Source organism: Halichondria panicea, chromosome 9 (assembly GCF_963675165.1).
Source record: "Halichondria panicea chromosome 9, odHalPani1.1, whole genome shotgun sequence".
In the NCBI taxonomy this organism is placed as follows: Eukaryota; Metazoa; Porifera; class Demospongiae; order Suberitida; family Halichondriidae; genus Halichondria; species Halichondria panicea.
Window position 1 is genome coordinate 712,560 of NC_087385.1, and position 19,589 is coordinate 732,148.

The 19,589-nt window shown below is 43.9% G+C and overlaps 5 protein-coding genes across 11 annotated transcripts in view; 3 read left to right on the forward strand and 2 right to left on the reverse strand.

The window, feature by feature from the left end:
- Positions 1–19,589, reverse strand: part of LOC135340861 (uncharacterized) — a 53,691-nt gene that overhangs the window by 2,949 nt on the left and 31,153 nt on the right. The window lies entirely within an intron of this gene.
- On the forward strand, positions 3,542–6,128 carry LOC135341220 (probable serine/threonine-protein kinase drkD). The gene is made up of 4 exons (XM_064537733.1): positions 3,542–3,631; positions 3,693–3,878; positions 4,281–4,428; positions 4,552–6,128. The coding sequence occupies exons 1-4, from the start codon at positions 3,542–3,544 to the stop codon at positions 5,853–5,855; spliced, it is 1,728 nt and encodes a 575-aa protein (XP_064393803.1). The 3' UTR covers positions 5,856–6,128.
- LOC135340865 (dnaJ homolog subfamily A member 2-like) lies at positions 6,153–10,630 on the reverse strand. Of its 3 annotated transcripts, XM_064537285.1 has the most exons (5): positions 10,523–10,630; positions 8,401–8,430; positions 7,856–8,015; positions 6,710–6,826; positions 6,153–6,465 (listed from the first exon to the last, which is right to left on the reverse strand). In XM_064537285.1, exons 4-5 carry the CDS (start codon positions 6,806–6,808, stop codon positions 6,274–6,276), a joined length of 291 nt encoding a protein of 96 aa, XP_064393355.1. In that variant the 5' UTR covers positions 6,809–6,826; positions 7,856–8,015; positions 8,401–8,430; positions 10,523–10,630; the 3' UTR covers positions 6,153–6,273. The 3 variants fall into 3 exon arrangements, with proteins under 3 accessions (XP_064393355.1, XP_064393357.1, XP_064393356.1); XM_064537287.1 differs by lacking the exon at positions 10,523–10,630 and having other exon boundaries at positions 7,856–8,012; positions 8,401–10,516; XM_064537286.1 differs by lacking the exon at positions 10,523–10,630 and having other exon boundaries at positions 8,401–10,516.
- LOC135340836 (uncharacterized) lies at positions 10,609–14,647 on the forward strand. The gene is made up of 6 exons (XM_064537243.1): positions 10,609–11,196; positions 11,392–11,884; positions 12,073–12,230; positions 12,292–12,477; positions 12,884–13,031; positions 13,155–14,647. Exons 2-6 carry the CDS (start codon positions 11,395–11,397, stop codon positions 14,426–14,428), a joined length of 2,256 nt encoding a protein of 751 aa, XP_064393313.1. The 5' UTR covers positions 10,609–11,196; positions 11,392–11,394; the 3' UTR covers positions 14,429–14,647.
- On the forward strand, positions 15,554–19,493 carry LOC135340855 (AN1-type zinc finger protein 1-like). Of its 3 annotated transcripts, XM_064537267.1 has the most exons (10): positions 15,554–15,744; positions 15,794–16,001; positions 17,475–17,623; positions 17,673–17,715; positions 17,773–17,860; positions 17,948–18,149; positions 18,347–18,471; positions 18,569–18,643; positions 19,222–19,302; positions 19,351–19,493. In XM_064537267.1, the coding sequence occupies exons 3-10, from the start codon at positions 17,548–17,550 to the stop codon at positions 19,459–19,461; spliced, it is 801 nt and encodes a 266-aa protein (XP_064393337.1). In that variant the 5' UTR covers positions 15,554–15,744; positions 15,794–16,001; positions 17,475–17,547; the 3' UTR covers positions 19,462–19,493. The 3 variants fall into 3 exon arrangements, with proteins under 3 accessions (XP_064393337.1, XP_064393336.1, XP_064393338.1); XM_064537266.1 differs by having other exon boundaries at positions 15,554–16,001; XM_064537268.1 differs by having other exon boundaries at positions 15,554–16,001; positions 18,347–18,444.

Consider the following 19,589-nt stretch of genomic DNA (forward strand, 5'->3'; position numbering starts at 1 on the left):
GCAGCCTTTACAAACTTGTCCACCGAGTGTTGCTACTCTATATACTTAGTAGCCCTCTACACTATAACGCTAGCTATTGGTAGCTGCAAGGCTCTGCTGATGCAGCCATCAATTTTAAACTTGGACTTTTGGCATCGATCGTTTTAACAACAATCATGGTCGATCATAACCCACTCTTTGAGTTTCCCTGTGATATGGATTCTGCATGCAGCAAAATTAATATTCATCATTGTATAATGTGTGTATATAACAGCTTTATGTTATGTAGCTTAATTTGACACCCACCGAGGTGCTTTCATTATGAAATAGCTACTTATACATTCTTGGCTAGAATCAGTCTCTCAAGAACTCTGCTTTCAAGAGTAAGTTAGTAGTGTCGTTGTTGGCTTTGTTCAAGTGAGACTCTTATACAGCTATAGCTACAGCCTAGCCTAAGCTAGCTAGCTCTTCGATTTCCACAGAAGCTCTTCCAGCTAGCTATATAGTATATATAGTACGTAGCTTTTATTCTCCGCATGGCAATAGTAGATGAGTTTGGAGGTAGTAAAGATTAACCGAATGTAGCCACACCCAATTATGCATTCCTGAAGCGTAACATTCCTGAGCGTGACATACATACATACATACAAAGGTTTTCTGAGATAAGGCGCTCGGTAATTATAGGCTAACATCACGTGACTAGTACCATCTTTGGTTTAATCATGGTATTTGTAAAATACGTCAAAATTGTACCAACTGAAAGAGCATCAGGATACCACAAAGTCACGGAAATTGGGTCACCAAAAATAAAAATAATTATGGACGTTTAAAAAGTTCAGATTTGGCATTTAGGACCAAATTAACGACCATGAATTATAGCCCATATTAATTATTCCAGTGGAAAGTGTCTCTAAGTGATTGTGGCTGGCATAGACTCACTAACAGCAGTGCTCTAATTATTCCCATACCTCTTGTTTGTGGTTGATTTCCACGAGACGTTTTCCTTTGCATTTCTTGCACTTGTCCTTGTCTCTTATGTAATCACCAGACCCCCCACAGTCTGTGCACACGCTCTGTATCTGCTGCATCATGCCGGGGCCGAGTGGAGGTGGGTCACCTTGATAACAGACCCCCCACAGTCTGTGCACACGCTCTGTATCTGCTGCATCATGCCGGGGCCGAGTGGACGGTGGGTCACCTTGATACCAGACCCCCCACAGTCTGTGCACATGTCATGCATGGCTGGATTCTAACGTAATTGCATCGTCGATTGTCGTCAACTGTTGAATGTTATTTAGTTCTCAGGAGCTCAAGGAGGATAGTGTCATCTCCATGGATACTGGAGAGTGGTGGTGACGGAAGATGCTCCCACTCAACAAACACATCTCCTCTACACAATGATAAATACACACACTGTCATGAGCAATCTTTACACATTGTACGACATGATCTGCAACTAGACTAGACCTAGACCTATAATATTGCCCATTGACAGGCCTATGGGTATAAGCTGTATGTGCAATATTCCTAGTATTCCTAGTTACACTCACCTACTCCTGCAGCGCTAGACAACCTTCAGATCTCTACACCTCCTCCAGCCATTTTGGGAGAGGGCTCCTCATAACCTTTGCAATAGTGGGGGCGTGGCTGGTATGCAAGATCAACAGAACTCCAACAACAATAGCAGCAGGGGCGTACACAGGGTGGTGCTTAGGGTGCTCCAGCACCCCCATCCAGACTCTGGTGCTCCAGCACCCTATCCAGACCAGAGAAGCTCAAGTAGATAGTTCAACTATTACTGGCTAGCTAGAAGGAAGATACACTTAACTGCAGCTATCTACAGCTTAATAGTGATAGTTACAATAACTTTATACCAGTTAGATCTAGCTAGCTAACTAGCTGGCCTAAAAAACTTACTTTTCTTCAATCGTTACTGGGATATCCATGGGAACTAGTGAAGAGTGGGGAGGGGCTCAATAACAAATTAGACTAGGCAGCAGGAAGTGGTTTGCTGTATCGAACACTTGAGCTTGCCCCACAACATGCAGCACAACAAGGTCTTTGGATCCAGGTACATGAGGTACATGAATGTATAGTATAATTATATAATTAAGCCTACATGTATGTACAATAAATTAATAATATCAATGTTTGCAATGTAAACTACAAAGTCTCTTTTCCTCAACATCAAGGAACTGGTGGTCATACTTTGTACACTGCCTGTCACCTCCTGGTAAGCTGATCAATCTTTTAGTGGCCTGAAAAGAAAGACTGTCGTCAGATCAAGAAAGGAACAAACGTTTATCATCACTTGCACTTCTACATTTACACAGAGACTAGACATGATTGCATTGACATTGTTGACATACCTTCAGAAGAGTTGGCTAGAGTTTGCCATCCCAGGAGAATTAAGCTTCTGGTTAAGGTTATAAACATTCTTGATTTGCTGATGGCACTTGCACTGAGTACTGTGCACCATCTAGAAAACAGTGGGCGTGGCAGTAAAAAAGGGCGTGACCACCAGAAGTGGGCATGGCTTAAATTTTGTGGCGCGCAATGAGCACCCGGTACTCCCATTCGCTAAATCCTAGGATCGCCCCTGAGCGCGCAGCTAGCTCTCTGATATCTCTGAGGGAGTGTTCTACTGTCCATGACTTGTAAGTTGAAATGCTGTGTCTCATTGCTGCTATAGATATACAGAGTTCATGTTAGTCATTTGATGGTTGTTGATCTGTGGTTAGGTCCTATAGCTAGCTAGCATGCATAATCTCAGTCCAGGCTCAACCAATGATAAACACTGTCTCATGATCACTCCTGTGCAGGTAATGGATGCTCCAGTTGAACCATCACCTCGTTGGGGTCAATTCTCTGCAGTTGACGGACGCCATTACATGTGGAGGGGGCTTGGTCCAGGACGAGGGTCTAACATCATTGCTGTGTGTGATCCAAGCACTGAGCTCTGGAGCCTCTTGCCCACCACTGGACCTTTACCCCCTGGAGAGTTGGGTGGTTGCTCTGTTTGTGTAGGTCGTTGCCTGTACACCTTTGGTGGTCGTGATGGGTCTTCTTCTTACTTCAATGACATGAGCAAGCTTGATCTGGACACTCTCCAGTGGACCAACGTTCAAACCTCTGGTAGTCAGCCTATGAAAAAGGCTTACTGTGGACTTGTCCGTGTGAATGAGAGAACTCTGTGCTGCTTTGGAGGAGTCGTCGGTATTGAGGGCACCACACAACCAGGATCAACATTCACCAAGACTGGACTGTCTGATGGAAGTAGATGGACAAACGAATTCCATTTCTTTGACACACAAAATGGTAAATTTTGTCAATGTGCACATTCGCTGTATGTTTTCATTGCATACACTTATAGGGTATCTAGCTACTGGTGGGCGGAGTCCCACCCTCACTCACATAGGAAACCATGTTCACTTTCAATGTTATAAGGATGATATAACATTGTACCATTCTCTAAATTGCCCCACCCCCACTTGCAGGTGTCTGGTCGTCCCCTGAGCTCAGAGGAGAGAGACCTCCTCCCTGTAGTGCCTTCACCTTCACCATGGTGGACCAACACAGGGCAGTCTTCTTTGGAGGGTTGCAGTCTGGTGATAGAGTCAATGAAGTCTACATATTTGACTTCAGGACCATGGTGAGTTGGAATTAGTACTGCCACATTGATATGCACAATACTGTGTGTTCACTGTGTGTAGGAGGTCACTAAGGTGAAGCCAGTACAGGGAGAGCCACGGCCAATGAGGAGGTCACTACATGCTGCCTGTTGTCTCAACTATGGCCAGGACCACCCTCAACTACTGGTGTACGGAGGACTGGATAATGGCAGCAAGGCACTGGAGGACATGTGGATACTGGATGTAGACACTGTCCAGTGGGCAGAGGTGAGTCTTGTCTTATTATGAACTGTTAGTGTACGTGTAATAAATGGACGTAATAAAGAGATACGAGACGTTCATTTACAAGAGTAAATAACTTTGAAGTCTAGGAGGATGTTAAATACTTGTGCTATGTACACACACCTTTACTATATTATATCACGTTGTTAAGGTTACAAGCGTGTAATAAAAGTCATACAGTCCCTTCCATATACGATCGCGTAGCCTCGAGGCATAATTTGGTAAAGGGTCACTGTAATATAAAACACATAGCCTTGAGATTCCTCGTGTTGTAATGTTATACTTATTTCATACAGTACATGGATTATCTGATGATCTGTTCAGAATACACAGTACTACTGTACACTCAACATTTATTTATCAGAGCATTATTTTTTGTGCCTCCAGGTGACACCTCCTGAGTCAATGACACCACGTTACTACCACTCCATCACTGCCACCAGTCTGGGACCAGGACTCACTGAGGTCCTCGTGTTTGGAGGCAAGCGGAAGATGGGGGGAGATGTCATTGCTGAGACCACCGTACTGAGATTTGGTGAGCAGCTACTAGTACATGTAGCCATGGCAACTATTGTCTGATAGACAAGTACACACAATACATGTGTCAATGACTCTGAATGTATATACTGTTACATTTGTTCCTTAATCCCCCCTACAGAGTTGACTGGACCCTCAGCGTCTGTTGCTGGACCCTCGGCTGGGAAGTGGGCTCTCGTGGATATGGCCCACAACGACACTAGAGGCTCCGCCCAGCGACTGAGAGAGAAAATGATCAGACAAGCAACTGCTCGTGCCTCATCAGTCAGTGAGACCAGCGACCACTCCTCTCAAGACCGGGTGAGGGCTCTGGAACAACAGTTACGAGCAGCAGAGCAGAGAGAGCACGACACTCATCGTTACCACCAACTACAGTTGCAAGAGAAAAATCGAGAAATAACTGCACAAGCTATAGAATTAACGGAGGCCAACCGTCGTCATGGAGATGCGGAGGAAAGAGCACAGCTGGCAGAGCAAAGAGAGCAAGCTACACAATTACTTTTACAAGTGAAAGATCGAGAATTGGCTGAGGCCAACAGAAGAGAAGCTGACCTGTCTGCTCGAATCACAGCTCTAGAGTGGGAGTTAGAAGGCAAGACGAAAGAGTTGGCAGCACACAACACAGAGGTGTGGAGGATTCCGGCCAACAGAGTGATCATTGGCAGGAGGATTGGCAAAGGAGGGTGGGGGGAGGTGCTGGAGGGAACAGTGAGCGTGGCCGTCAAGCGACTACACGAAGAAATTGCTCTCCCAATCTACATCGAGAAAATGGAGAGAGAAATGAAGCTATTGGCTGAAGTGCGACACCCAAACCTTGTGCAATTCATTGGTGCTATTTTTGATGAGCCAAACCAAGCCCATCGATCTCCTCCTCTCATCATCACCGAGCTTCTGGACATGAATCTCCGACAAGCGTACGAGAGGAATCAACTGGACCCAGGAAATCGTCTCTCGATCTTTATGGACATTGCCCTAGCTCTAAACTACCTGCACCAGCGCTACGATCCCATCATCCACCGTGATGTGAGTGCTCCCAACGTCCTCCTTCAGCGAATGCCCAACCACCAGTGGAAGGGGAAGGTCTCTGACCTGGGCTCAGCCAACTTCCTGCAGCATGCTCATACGATGGGAGAGGGGGCCATAATCTACTCCCCTCCTGAAGTCATCCCTCAAGCCTTTGATCCTCTCACTCCACCTCTGAGACAGTCTGTCAATATCGATGTGTACAGCTACGGTATTGTCCTCTGTGAGGTGACCGCTAGTCGATTCCCAAGTGCTGAACATTATCGAGACATGATTCTCCAAGTACAGAGGCAGCGTCCTGCAGTGTACGAGCTGATACTCCACTGCACTAAAAGAGAGCCCAGCCATCGACCCAGCATGGCACAGGTGATGGTGGAACTGAACAAAATAGCGCCCTTTTAACTATGAACAATGTATATATGGTGAACACTTATCTATAGTATATAGCTTCCTTTTTAGTTTAGGTTGTAGTTGATAATTAATACCCATTGTGGGACTCTGTGTTATACACACACTAATTGTTTGAACAATGTGAACACTTATAATTATCCAGTAGCTAGCTTCTTGAATTAATATTGATTTTTAATAACTTCGTGAATTTTATTGATAGCTTTGGCTTTTGTAGTGTGTGTTTGCACTCTCCTATTATGATGATTACTATTGACTTTATCTCAGTCTCATGCTAATCAATATTACCATTCACAATAATTATGATGAGTGGTATGGGCAAACGTTATTCACATAATTAGAACAATAGCAGTAACCACAAAACCAGTCCATAAATACAATCAAAGCGATGAATATAGAGTTCCTAAGAGTGTCACTGTTGAGAGCAGCCCACCCTCTGTGCCCCGCCCACTCCTTCATCCTCCTCATCTTCATCGTATATGGCTCCACCCCTTTGTGCCCCGCCCACTCCCCTCGTCCCCTCACTCTCTATCATATCCACTTCCTCTGCCTCTGGGTCCAGTGCTGGTGGGTCAGGTCCTGTGGGCAGGAGACACTCCAACACCTGTGTGTGTGTGTAGGTGTGTGTGTGTGTGTGTGTGTGTGTGGGGGGGGGGGGGGGGTAGAGTACATTGCTATACAGTGGGGGCCTGTGTATTGGATCAGTATACCAACTACTTCACAAAGACACCTTAATTATAGAAGACAAGGTGGTACAGCATAAAGATATTGCATGTATACAGTGGAGGTCTGTGTATTGAGAGGCTGCCTACACTGCACACACATATCACATGATTATAGCCACTGACCTTTAGTTGACTCTCCTCCAGGAAACCAGAGTCAGGGAATTGGATGGTGAACTGAACATAGAGGTTTCCCTTGACATGAGGCTTCCTGAACACTGGCATCCCCTCACCCTCCAGACCCTGGACACACACACACAAACACACACACACACACACACACACACACACACACACACACACACACACACACACAGAGTACTGTACATGTACACACACACACACACACACACAGAGTACTGTACATGTACACACACACACACACACACACACACACACACACACATTGTAAACTCAATTGATACTACTTTCAGTATGTTGTAATTAGATTGGCAGAGTTTTCGTAGGTTTTTAGCAACTGTACATGTACCTACGTATAATACTGCGCACACAACACAACCACTGTTAGTATTGCACATGACCACAAGACTATAAATACATACACATGAAGTGAAAATAGAAATAACAAGATCAAAAGTCCTATACCTAACCCTAATTATGACCCGTTCCAAATTTGGGAATTAAGCATCTGAAAGAGCTTCTTCTCTAAAATGATATCATCAAAGTTCATATTTGAGTGATAAAACTACCGTATAGCGGGTATATTTCGAGGGTATACACTTTCGCGGATTGACCGTTTAAAAGGTTTTCGGGAATTCAGAATAGCAGTGTTTCTGCAGCGTGTATGCGTGCGATATTAAACTCATGGGTATAAATGTTCGCGGTAGATGCTTGATCAGCGAAAACCATGAAGATTTATACCCTCGAAATATCCGCTATACGGTATTTGCCAATTTGGCCACACCACCTCTACAGTCTATTGAAGAACAAGAAGGATGTCACTATATATAAGACAGCCATGCCAGTACACCTTAATGAACCTTTCTCCTTCACACTGGTACTCTTAGCTATCACTTTCAATTCATGCAGTTGCTTTGGTTCTCATGGATAATAACAACAAGGGTGTATACGCCCTTGATAATAAATAGCCTAAGTCTTGTTAAAGCTGCCAGATCAACAGTCCTAAGGTACCTAACCCTAACACATGTCCCCTCAGCTTGTAAGGCTGGGACACACTATAATAGCTTGTATGTACACTCCTCTCAAAGGCAGCCCTATACACAATCCTCCTCCTACCAGCCACCTACTCACCTGGTGACAGCACTGCTCCTGGTGACCTGGACACACCCACGCTCCTCCCGTCCAGGGGGTACAGAGTACAAGTGAAGCCACACAAGGCCTCCCTTAAACTGATGCTCTTCTCCACAAACAGGTCACAATCGACTCTCCTGTAGTCGGTGTGATCAAGCTGCTGCAAGATGTGAAGATAAAAGTATTTGCCAATTTGACCACACCATGGATAATATAGCCCATAGTCCAAGGCCAAAAAATGACATTATGGCCCAATCCAAATGCTGGATTAATCGTTTAAAAGACCTCTTTCTAAGCTTTCAGAAAATCATACAATTTTTGACATTAGATTAACGGTAGGAAAGTTAGGTCTGTTAAAAGATGTTCAACTACAACCCACCTCACGTTTAATTGAATATGATCGCAACAGTTTAGTAATGCTGAGATTAGGTGATGATAACATTACAGGGTACACAGGTCTTACAATGTGTGGATAGAGCTGCCATTCTACAGTGCTTGCAGTCTAGAGAGTAGATTACCACACATTTGTGAGTAGTTGTACTTACCTTGTCACTATGGTCGTCACCAGCAGTGTTCTGAAGAGACAAGACATAAAGTGTTTAGTTCACACGAGTTCAGAGGTTAAATAATAACGTAACAGGTAGGAAACATATTATACGCACACGCATGATTAGCCTCGCGCAGAGTTGTATTTAAGTACAATTTAGGAGAAAGAAGGAGAGTAGACTGGACTTGCATGCGATAGGTATGATTTGGATATTATTATTCCTTGGTGTGCATGTGTTTATGTGTGTATGCATGTGACTGTCTCTCTGTACTGTGTAGACTGCTACAGCTGCTCAAGGATCAGTTAATGAAGTGTAAGTATAAGAGTTTCTATAGGCTTCTAGTTTTCTTGGATTTTAATTTGAAAAATGATGCTTCGTTCTCGAGTTACGTATGCCCACTTGGAATGCCATTGCAGCCTTTACAGAAGAGTAGACTACGTACCACAACTTGTCCACCGAGTGTTGCTACTCTATATACTTAGTAGCCCTCTACACTATAACGCTAGCTATTGGTAGCTGCAAGGCTCTGCTGATGCAGTCATCAATTTTAAACTTGGACTTTTGGCATCGATTGTTTTAACAACAATCATGGTATCATAACCCACTCTTTGAGTTTCCCTGTGATATGGATTCTGCATGCAGCAAAATTAATATTCATCATTGTATAATGTGTGTATAAAACAGCTTTATGTTATGTAGCTTAATTTGACACCCACCGAGGTGCTTTCATTATGAAATAGCAAAATTACTTATACATTTTTGGCTAGAATCAGTCTCTCAAGAACTCTGCTTTCAAGAGTAAGTTAGTAGTGTCGTTGTTGGCTTTGTTCAAGTGAGACTCTTATATAGCTATATAGCTACAGCCTAGCCTAAGCTAGCTAGCTCTTCGATTTCCACAGAAGCTCTTCCAGCTAGCTATATAGTATAATATAGTACGTAGCTTTTATTCTCCGCATAATTATGCCAATAGTAGATCAGTTTGGAGGTAGTAAAGATTAACCGAATGTAGCCACACCCAATTATGCATTCCTGAAGCGTGACATTCCTGAGCGTGACATACATACATACATACAAAGGTTTTCTGAGATAAGGCGCTCGGCAATTATAGGCTAACATCACGTGACTAGTACCATCTTTGGTTTAATCATGGTATTTGTAGAAAATGGGTCAAATATAGTTGAACGTACCAACTGAAAGAGCATCTTTTAAGCTTTCAGGATACCGCTAGTTGGGCGAAGTCAAACCAATGCTGCGCTCTGGGTTGGGTATCATTCCACTGGTACTTGAGACAGAGTATGAATATTGTTTAATCTTAAGTGGCTGACAACCGCGGCTCAGGGGTGCGATATAAAGAAATCAATTAACTATCTGGGATGCTATTGTCCAGCTAGCTATAGCTGAGCTATAGTTGTTTTGGAATTCAAGAAAGACCTCAGAACTCTTAGAGAAAGTATAGAAAAATACTGTAGCCTGTAATACAAGATTTAGTACAGGCAGAAATAATCACAATAGTTAGACATCTAGCTCAAGGAGAGATACAACCAGCTATAAGACTACCCCGAGGCTTCTGGAGAAGCTTTTCCAAGACCAAAGAAGGCACACATAACAGAGGATTGGTCCAAACTAATCTTATTGGTAGCACAACAAAACTTAAAACAAAGACAATTAAGTACTAATTAATACAAAGATGCTATTGTTCAAGCTTCATTCATAATTTATAGATGCTAAGATAGTTATTTTCTAGTAGCCTAGATATCCAGCAGGAGCTGTTTCTGCATTTTATGGAGAAATACAGTGACCCAGCTCGCCTTGTCAGCTAAGTTGAGCTGTAAGGTTTCCCACTTGAACGCAGCAATCTGCAAATTTCTTGTAGTGGAACAAAATTACTGTACTGATACCCAACCATGAGCGTAGTGTTGGATGGACTCCGGCCAACTAGGATACCACAAAGTTACTGAAATTGGGTCACCGGAATTAAATAATAATAGCTGTTTACATTTACCCCTTGGACCAAATTTAATTGACTATAGCCCATATTAATTATTCCAGTGGAAAGTGTCTCTAAGTGATTGTGGCTGGCATAGACTCACTAACAGCAGTGCTCTAATTATTCTCATACCTCTTGTTTGTGGTTGATTTCCACGAAACGCTTCCTCTGCATTTCTTGTATTTGTCCTTGTCTCTTATGTAATCACCAGACCCCCCACAGTCTGTGCACACGCTCTGTATCTGCTGCATCATGCCGGGGGCCGAGTGGGCGGTGGGTCACCTTGATACCAGACCCCCCACAGTCTGTGCACATGTCATGCATGGCTGGATTCTAATGTAATTGCATCGTCGATTGTCGTCAACTGTTGAATGTTGTTTAGTTCTCAGGAGCTCAAAGAGGATAGTGTCATCTCCATGGATACTGGAGAGTGGTGGTGACGGAGGATGCTCCCACTCAACAAACACATCTCCTCTACACAATGATAAATACACACACTGTCATGAGCAATCTTTACACATTGTACGACATGCTCTGCAACTAGACTAGACCTAGACCTATAATATTGCCCATTGACAGGCCTATGGGTATAAGCTGTATGTGCAATATTCCTAGTATTCCTAGTTACACTCACCTACTCCTGCAGCGCTAGACAACCTTCAGATTTCTACACCTCCTCCAGCCATTTTGGGAGTGGGCTTTGCAATAGTGGGGGCGTGGCTGGTATGCACAAGATCAACAGAACTCCAACAACAATAGCAGCTCTCTGATATCTCTGAGGGAGTGTTCTATACTGTCCATGACTTGTAAGTTGAAATGCAGTGTCTCATTGCTGCTATAGATATACAGAGTTCATGTCAGTCATGTGATGGTTGTTGATCTGGTTAGGTCCTATAGCTAGCATGCATAGTCTCAGTCCAGGCTCAAAATGATTGTGTGTGTGTGTGTGTGTGTGTGTGTGTGATGGCATAAAACACTGTCTAATGATCACTCCTGTGCAGGTAATGGATCCTCCAGTTGAACCACCACCTCGTGCTGGTCAATTCTCTGCGGTTGACGGACACCATTACATGTGGAGGGGGTATGGTCCAGGATTGGGGGGGTCTAACATCATTGCTGTGTATGATCCAAGCACTGAGCTGTGGAGCCTCTTGCCCACCACTGGACCTCTACCCCCTGGAGAGCGGGGTGGTTGCTCTGTTTGCGTAGGTCGTTGCCTGTTCACCTTTGGTGGTTGGGATGGGTCTTCTTACTTCAATGACATGAGCAAACTTAATCTGGACACTCTCCAGTGGACCAAAGTTCAAACCTCTGGTAATCAGCCTATGAAAAAGGCTTTATGTGGACTTGTCCGTGTGAATGAGAGAACTCTGTGCTGCTTTGAAGGACTCGGTATTGAGGGCACCACACAACCAGGATCAACATTCACCAAGACTGGATGGCCTGATGGAAGTGGACGGACAAACGAGTTCCATTTCTTTGACACACAAAATGGTAACTTTTGTCAACGTGCACATTCGCTGTGTGTTTTCATTGCATACACTTATAGGGTATCTAGCTACTGGTGGGCGGAGTCCCACCCTCACTCACATAGGAAACCATGTTCACTTTCATATCAATCAATGTTATAAGGATGATGTAACATTGTACCATTCTCTAAATTGCCCCACCCCCACTTCCAGGTGTCTGGTCGTCCCCTGAGCTCAGAGGAGAGAGACCTCCTCCCTGTAGTGGCTTCACCTTCACCATGGTAGACCAGCACAGGGCAGTCCTCTTTGGAGGGATCCAATCCCACGGTGGTAGGCTCAATGATGTCTACCTATTCGATTTTAGGACCATGGTGAGTTGGAATTAGTACTGCCACATTGAAATGCACAATACTGTGTGTTCACTGTGTGTAGGAGGTCACTAAGGTGAAGCCAGTACAGGGAGAGCCATGGCCAGTGGAGAGGTCACTCCATGCTGCCTGTTGTCTCAACTATGGCCAGGACCACCCTCAACTACTGGTGTACGGAGGACTGGATGATGGCATCAAGACACTGGGGGACATGTGGAAACTGGATGTAGACACTGTCCAGTGGACTGTGGTGAGTCTTGTCTTATTATGAACTGTTAGTGTACGTGTAATAAATGGACGTAATAAAGAGATACGAGATGTTCATTTACAAGAGTAAATAACTTTGAAGTCTACGAGGATGTTAAATACTTGTGCTATGTACACACACCTTTACTGTATTATATCACGTTGTAAAGGTTACAAGCATGTAATAAAAGTCATACAGTCCCTTCCGTACACGATCGCGTAGCCTCGAGGCATAATTTGGTAAAGGGTCACTGTAATATAAAACACATAGCCTTGAGATTCCTCGTGTTGTAATGTTATATTTATTTCATACAGTACATGGATTATCTGATGATCTGTTCAGAATACACAGTACTACTGTACACTCAACATTTATTTATTTATCAGAGCATTATTTTTTGTGCCTCCAGGTGACACCTCCTGAGTCAATGACACCACGTCACTTCCACTCCATCACTGCCACCAGTCTGGGACCAGGACTCACTGAGGTCCTCGTGTTTGGAGGCCAGCGGGAGTTGGGGGAAGTTCCCATTGCTGAGACCACTATACTGAGATTTGGTGAGCAGCTACTAGTACATGTAGCCATGGCAACTATTGTCTGATAGACAAGTACACACAATACATGTGTCAATGACTCTGAATGCATATACTGTTACATTTGTTCCTTAATCTCCCCTACAGAGTTGACTGGACCTGTTGCTGGACCCTCGGCTGGGAAGTGGGCTCTCGTGGATGTGGCCCACAACGACACTAGAGGCTCCGCCCAGCGACTGAGAGAGAAGAGGATCAGACAAGCAACTGCTTGTGCCTCATCAGTCAGTGAGACCAGCGACCACTCCTCTCAAGACCGGGTGAGGGCTCTGGAACAACAGTTACGAGCAGCAGAGCAGAGAGAGCACGACACTCAATGTCACCACCAACTACAGTTGCAAGAAAAAGATCGTGAATTGACCGAGGCCAACCGTCGTCATGGAGATGCGGAGGAAAGAGCACAGCTGGCAGAGCAAAGAGAGCAAGCTACACAATTACTTTTACAAGTGAAAGATCGAGAATTGGCTGAGGCCAACAGAAGAGAAGCTGACCTGTCTGCTCGAATCACAGCTCTAGAGAGGGAGTTAGAAGGCAAGACGAAAGAGTTGGCAGCACACAACACAGAGGTGTGGAGGATTCCGGCCAACAGATTGATCATTGGCAGGAGGATTGGCAAAGGAGGGTGGGGGGAAGTGCTGGAGGGAACAGTGAGCGTGGCCGTCAAGCGACTACACGAAGAAATTGCCTACCCAATTCACATCGACAAAATGGTGAAAGAAATGAAGCTATTGGCTGAAGTGCGACACCCAAACCTTGTGCAATTCATTGGTGCTATTTTTGATGAGCAAGACAATGAATCCCCTCCTACCCTCGTCACCGAGCTTCTGGACATGAATCTCCGACAAGCGTACGAGAGGAATCAACTGGACCCAGGAAACCGCCTCTCGATCTTCATGGACATTGCCCTTGCTTTGGACTACCTGCACCAGCGCTACGATCCCATCATCCACCGTGATGTGAGTGCTCCCAACGTCCTCCTCCAGCGAATGCCCAACCACCAGTGGAAGGGGAAGGTCTCTGACCTGGGCTCAGCCAACTTCCTGCAGCATGCTCACACAAAAGGTGAAGGATGTATTCTTTATTCTGCCCCTGAAGTGATACCTCGAGCTTACAATCCAAGAGGAGAGCTAATTCCACAAACAACTAAGATTGATGTGTACAGCTACGGTGTTTTGTTATGCGAGGTCATCACTAGCACTTTTCCATCAGAAAAGAATTACTTGGGCATGCTTAAAGAAGTCGAAAAAGACTATCCACAATTCCACGATCTGATTGCTAACTGCACTCAAGAGAGCCCCGACCACCGACCAACTATGGCTCAAGTTCTGAACATGCTAGAAGATGATAAAATCCTAAAAATGTAGTTAGAACTTATTGTTTTAAGAGTGTAGGAACATTCCTTAGTTTGTTGCACGATTGTTTCTACTTACATGCTCTTATTGTGAAACCATAACTTTTTTCTGCACTTAATTATGATGTTATTGATGATGTAAGAAGCTAGTCGATTCTTTATTTTGTGCTTTATATTTCAATTTTTTCATGTATACAATTCCAGTTGTGATTTATAATTATTGAACACTGTCTGAAGGGAAAGCCCCTCTTGTAATGTACATTGCAATTGTACATGTAAAGCCTCGGATTTACTTCTCTTGCCAATAATGTCAACTAAACAATCAATAAAACAATGCGTAGACAAAAATAATTAATGTACAGACTAAAATTATAACAACTCTTGTCAGTATAAGCAGTGAACATTGTACATGTAATAGGTGGACACACACACACACACACACACACACACACACACACACACACACACACACACACACACAGGGTTAGGGGGAACAAGTTCATAGTGTCTCTTGAGTTCAGCCCATATACTGTTCTCTCCACTGTAAGCCATGTACACGAACTCATCCTCATCCTTGTGCTCCTGGTAGATCACAGACATGCTCAAGCTGGAGGGAGGGAGGGAGGAGGACAGTCATTAGTGTGGACACATGCAGGGGGTCAAAGTACACAGTCATTAGAGGACATTTAATAATGGCTAAGTTGTGTGTATACATGCAGTACCACAGTGAACAGAGTGCAGTGTATATTCTACCATAGGTACTTGAGACAGTGCCTACAATGATGCTGTACACGACCTCTTACATGTTGACAGGGTTCAATATAGTCTCAAGCTTTACTAGCCTAGTAAACAAAGCTGCAAGAATGGCTACATGTATATAGGCCTTCATTACACAACCTTTAATAAAGTGTCCAATAACTACACTGTATACACCAGCTTCAATGCAGTCTAGTGTGATCACTAGATAGCATTCCCCTGGCATGTGTGTACCTGGTGGTGGGAGTGAGGCCATTGACCATGAGGTAGATGGACTCAGTGGCCCCCAGCTGGATCCTCTGTCTCAGCACGTGCATGAACTGGGCCACTGGAGGGAGGGAGGCAACAAATAACAACACAAGTCACACCACCTCACAATACAATACAACACATTCGATCTCCCTAATAATGATATACTATAATTATACAGAATTATTTATCGGATTTCAGGCCATTGCAAAACTAACGGTAGAGTCAGTACATGGCAATTGAATAAAACCATCTCGAGGGTTGGTCCCCGTAACAAGAGGCTCATCAATATCCATCCAATGAATGACAGGAATTATGAGGGAGGTAAGATATGACACAGAGCAGCTGTATTGATGCTACACATGTGATAAAGCTCTCTACAATACTCACAGACATACTAGCACTAATGAGTGGCTACAGTGAGGCATTATAGAGGAATCAAGATGGACATGGGAACACTCTAGAGAGAGATGGACTCATATACTCACAACCATATTATTCCCTACCTCCACAGATCCTGAGAAGCTTCCAGAGAAGGAGTACTTTGACTTCTCTATAAAGAGCAGGTCCATTCGTTGCAGGTATATGTGTACATGAGTAGCTGACGCTGCACTGGTTGAATGAGAGAGCAGGGTGATTCACAGCCATCACGTAGAGGAGGCGGAAATCCTTCAGCACCTAGACACAGGGCGAATAGATATAGTATTATAAGCATTGGACTGAGAATACTGTTAACTATTAGTCTAGTCAACTGACAAGTGAGTCAAGTTGATAACTGGAGTGCAGACAATGTGCCATCCATTAGGAGCAGTGTACATGCACCTGGACACACACTTGTATAGCTGTGTATTGCTTTAGCTGGTCATGACGTGCTCAGGCATACAGTTAGTGAGTATGTGATTGTTGGTACAACATTGAAATACCCGCAGATCCTTGCAGGCACATCAACACACCCTAATCCAGGTCACCACTCTGCATGGCTATTCTAATCAACGAAACCCACTAAAACAGCAAATATTGTGGCTTGGCCAGAAACATCTGCCACTTGCTATACAGTAAGAGCTTTTAGCAAATGAGTAGGTGGCATGAGTGATCCTAGGTAATACATAACAACCACTATAGAAGCAATACCCACCACACTAGCTAATAATCAATATGAACACCTCATGCAAATGGAGTTAGAGATTATACTGAAACACTGACAGTGTCCATTCTTACTTTGAGCTCATTGCAATCCTCAAAAAACGTCGGCACTTTCTTATCGTTGAGTAGTTGGAATACGACCCCAGATTATCCGAATGCACAACAGACAGAGAACTGCACAGTTTGAGACATACTTGGTGAGAGAGGCCTGACTCTTGGAAGGGCTTGTAGTAGCTCACTCTGTTGGCATCTATCTCAATTTTATTCACTTGCGATTTGTAATGCTCTTTAGAGGCGTCTAATAATACGGTACCGAGGAATCGAGATTCAAATGCCAGACAGTGACGTAGCATTCGACAGATGAGGTCCACACGATCGCACGCCTCGAGGCCATGAAACGCTTGCAATATCTCTGATAGCTTCATATCTGTATACGTCAGCCACTAGGCCTGTAATAGAGACAACGGTATATACGTTAATGCAGTTTATATATAGGACACACAACAGTACGGCTATATTGTGCAGTGGAGCTATCAAAACTAGCTGTATCTAGGACTAACACTTGCCTTGGAATTTAACCACAACACACAGTCTCAACAATTCATCATCTTTGGGAGACCTAGTTTTCTTTCCTAAATATCAATAGACTCTTGATTCATGTCGTGTGTGCAGCTCTATAGTAACTGTATAGTTGAGGCTATAGTATCTAGATACAAGGCTCTCATGCACAACACACAATTCTGCACAGTAGGTGAACACACATAGCTAGCTGGTTGTACACTTGTTATAACTGTTAATAGTTTATTATTGTTACCTAAACAGGCAGATAGTCTCAGAGCTAGCTTGACCAGACAGCCCTATTTGGGTAGACCACTCTTGAGGCACAAAATTCATGAACTTCATTTTTGCAGAGATCAAAGGTTTCTTCATTAGCTTATCATGACTCACAAATTGTGTGGGTGGAGCTAAGATTGCCCGTTGCAGATGACGTCACACCAAGAGACTAGAATGGAAGTTGAAGTTGGGGAACACTGTTTTTTCCCTCAATGCAACAGATTAGGTATGCAAATTAATATTTTTTTGTGTATAAATTAACTACTCATTTTCAGATTTCCTTCCATTTGTGTGCGACCTCTGTCATCAAACATTTTGGTAAGTAGAGATCTAGCTACCATTTTACGATTTACATATTTGTTGGTTTTGCCACAGTAAATATCATCGAGTCCCCTCCTCTCACAACTGTGAGCACATCGACACAAATATTATATCCACGTGCACGTTGCCTGAGAAACAAGAGGTAATCATTTACACAATTAGATGACAAACTCATAATAATGTAATTATACATCTCCCTCCCCGGCATGCACTGAACGTGTGTCCATAGTTTCTCTTCCACTGTTCCCTCCCCTCGTGCAAGAAGCGTCATGTGACTAGTGTGGTGTGTGAGTCTTGTGAGCAGTCGTATTGCATCCAGCACAGACACCAGGAGGACCACAGCTGCCCTGCACTGATAGTAGCCGAGCAACACTCTACTAGGACCGTGAGGGGGAGGCCACTGGGACAACCTGCCAAAGCAACTGGAACAAGTGAGCATGCAAACAGTGTGGTGTACTCAACACTGAGCCTGTAATAATGAGCAATTTAGTACTCCATTCTTTATTCTAGTTCCCTACCACTCTTAATCTCAGCTACTTTAACTGTTGAGTCTACTTGTACACGCTTCATAGGATGTCTATATTCTGTGTACTATTGAACAATGTGTGTGCACTCTTTGACTGGCCAGGTGGGGTGAAAGGTGGCAGTTCATCCAAACACACGAGTGGAAAAGTTGCTTTGATGAAGTTAAAAATGAGAGCAGTTGGTCTGGACTCCATACCACAAGTATGCAGTGGAGTGGTTGCTGGGGAGGTTAGCTAGAGCTTGGACCATCGTCCTGTTAAGTGGCTGCTTATTCACTACTGCATTATGCTCAGTATTCACTGGAGAATTGTGCTCCCTTTTGTAGGTGGACAGAGTGTATTTTGAAGTGGAGCTGCCAAGGACTAGTGGACTCCCTAACACCTCCATGTTTGTTTCCAAGGTGACCACCCGGGGAAACACTTTATGCACTGGAGTGTATAATGCATACCATACCATACAGTGGAACCTTGTAACATTGGGGGATAAGATATTGGCCATTACAGTAGAACCTCGATTATCCGGACACCTTGGTTCCAGAAGCAGGCCGGATAAGTGAATACGCCGGATAATCGAATAGATAAACCACGCCTTGATCCACCCATTTTATTGATGAACAGCAGTGCCACATGTTGTCTGCGCATGCGCAAAAGAAAAGCAGGCATGTCTCCATGGTAACAGCTGCAACGCGCATGCGCATTTGAGGGACACGCCCATTTTCTGAATTATGTAATCTGATTAAAAAGAAAACTGCCAAGCCAGATAATCGAGGTTCCGGATAATCGAGGGCCGGATAATCGAGGTTCTACTGTATACAGAGGTGTCCTTTGTTGAGGGGTTGTTTTGTACTGGGTACTTGACCTTTTATTTATATCTGCTGTTGGTCTTTCTGCAGGATGGTTGTTAAGTTCCACTGTATTATACGATTATTATATTACATGTCATAACAAAGTACATGAACCTAATACACACAATGAATAGGAGTGGTGTGTTGGACGGACGGTCGATTATATTGCTCAGAGATTCAAACTAAAGAACGACAATCACAAAGCACATGCTCAAGTAAGTGAGACCACTAATACACTAACTGTTTGAGTGGCTCCTCTACAGAAGCTGTGTCTGTATTGTGAGGGTGCAGTACTGGGCATGTCTCATAAGCTACAGGACCTTATACACACTGTCATCACCATGGGAACTACACTTACACTAGAATATGAATGAAAATGACTATCAATAAATTTTTGTTGTGTGAAGTTTTGTAAAAGTGGGTGGGGCTGCTGACATTACAGGAAGTGTCTTCCATGAGGTGAGTTCAGAGATACTAGCTAGAGAAGTGTGTACATAAGAGA

Excerpts from the sequence above, each read along its gene's own strand:
- LOC135340855 (XM_064537266.1), top strand. The coding sequence starts at position 17,548 with ATGACGTCACACCAAGAGACTAGAATGGAAGTTGAAGTTGGGGAACAC. Across the intron at positions 18,472-18,568 it reads GTGGAGTGGTTGCTGGGGAG|GTGGACAGAGTGTATTTTGA; the intron begins GTTAGCTAGAGC and ends TCCCTTTTGTAG. Across the intron at positions 18,644-19,221 it reads CCTCCATGTTTGTTTCCAAG|GAGTGGTGTGTTGGACGGAC; the intron begins GTGACCACCCGG and ends CACAATGAATAG.
- LOC135340865 (XM_064537285.1), bottom strand. The coding sequence starts at position 6,808 with ATGCCAGTGTTCAGGAAGCCTCATGTCAAGGGAAACCTCTATGTTCAG. Across the intron at positions 6,466-6,709 it reads TGGAGGAGAGTCAACTAAAG|GTGTTGGAGTGTCTCCTGCC; the intron begins GTCAGTGGCTAT and ends ACACACACACAG.
- LOC135340836 (XM_064537243.1), top strand. The coding sequence starts at position 11,395 with ATGGATCCTCCAGTTGAACCACCACCTCGTGCTGGTCAATTCTCTGCG. Across the intron at positions 11,885-12,072 it reads TTTCTTTGACACACAAAATG|GTGTCTGGTCGTCCCCTGAG; the intron begins GTAACTTTTGTC and ends CCCCACTTCCAG. Across the intron at positions 12,231-12,291 it reads TATTCGATTTTAGGACCATG|GAGGTCACTAAGGTGAAGCC; the intron begins GTGAGTTGGAAT and ends CACTGTGTGTAG.
- LOC135341220 (XM_064537733.1), top strand. The coding sequence starts at position 3,542 with ATGGTGGACCAACACAGGGCAGTCTTCTTTGGAGGGTTGCAGTCTGGT. Across the intron at positions 3,632-3,692 it reads TATTTGACTTCAGGACCATG|GAGGTCACTAAGGTGAAGCC; the intron begins GTGAGTTGGAAT and ends CACTGTGTGTAG. Across the intron at positions 3,879-4,280 it reads ACACTGTCCAGTGGGCAGAG|GTGACACCTCCTGAGTCAAT; the intron begins GTGAGTCTTGTC and ends TTGTGCCTCCAG.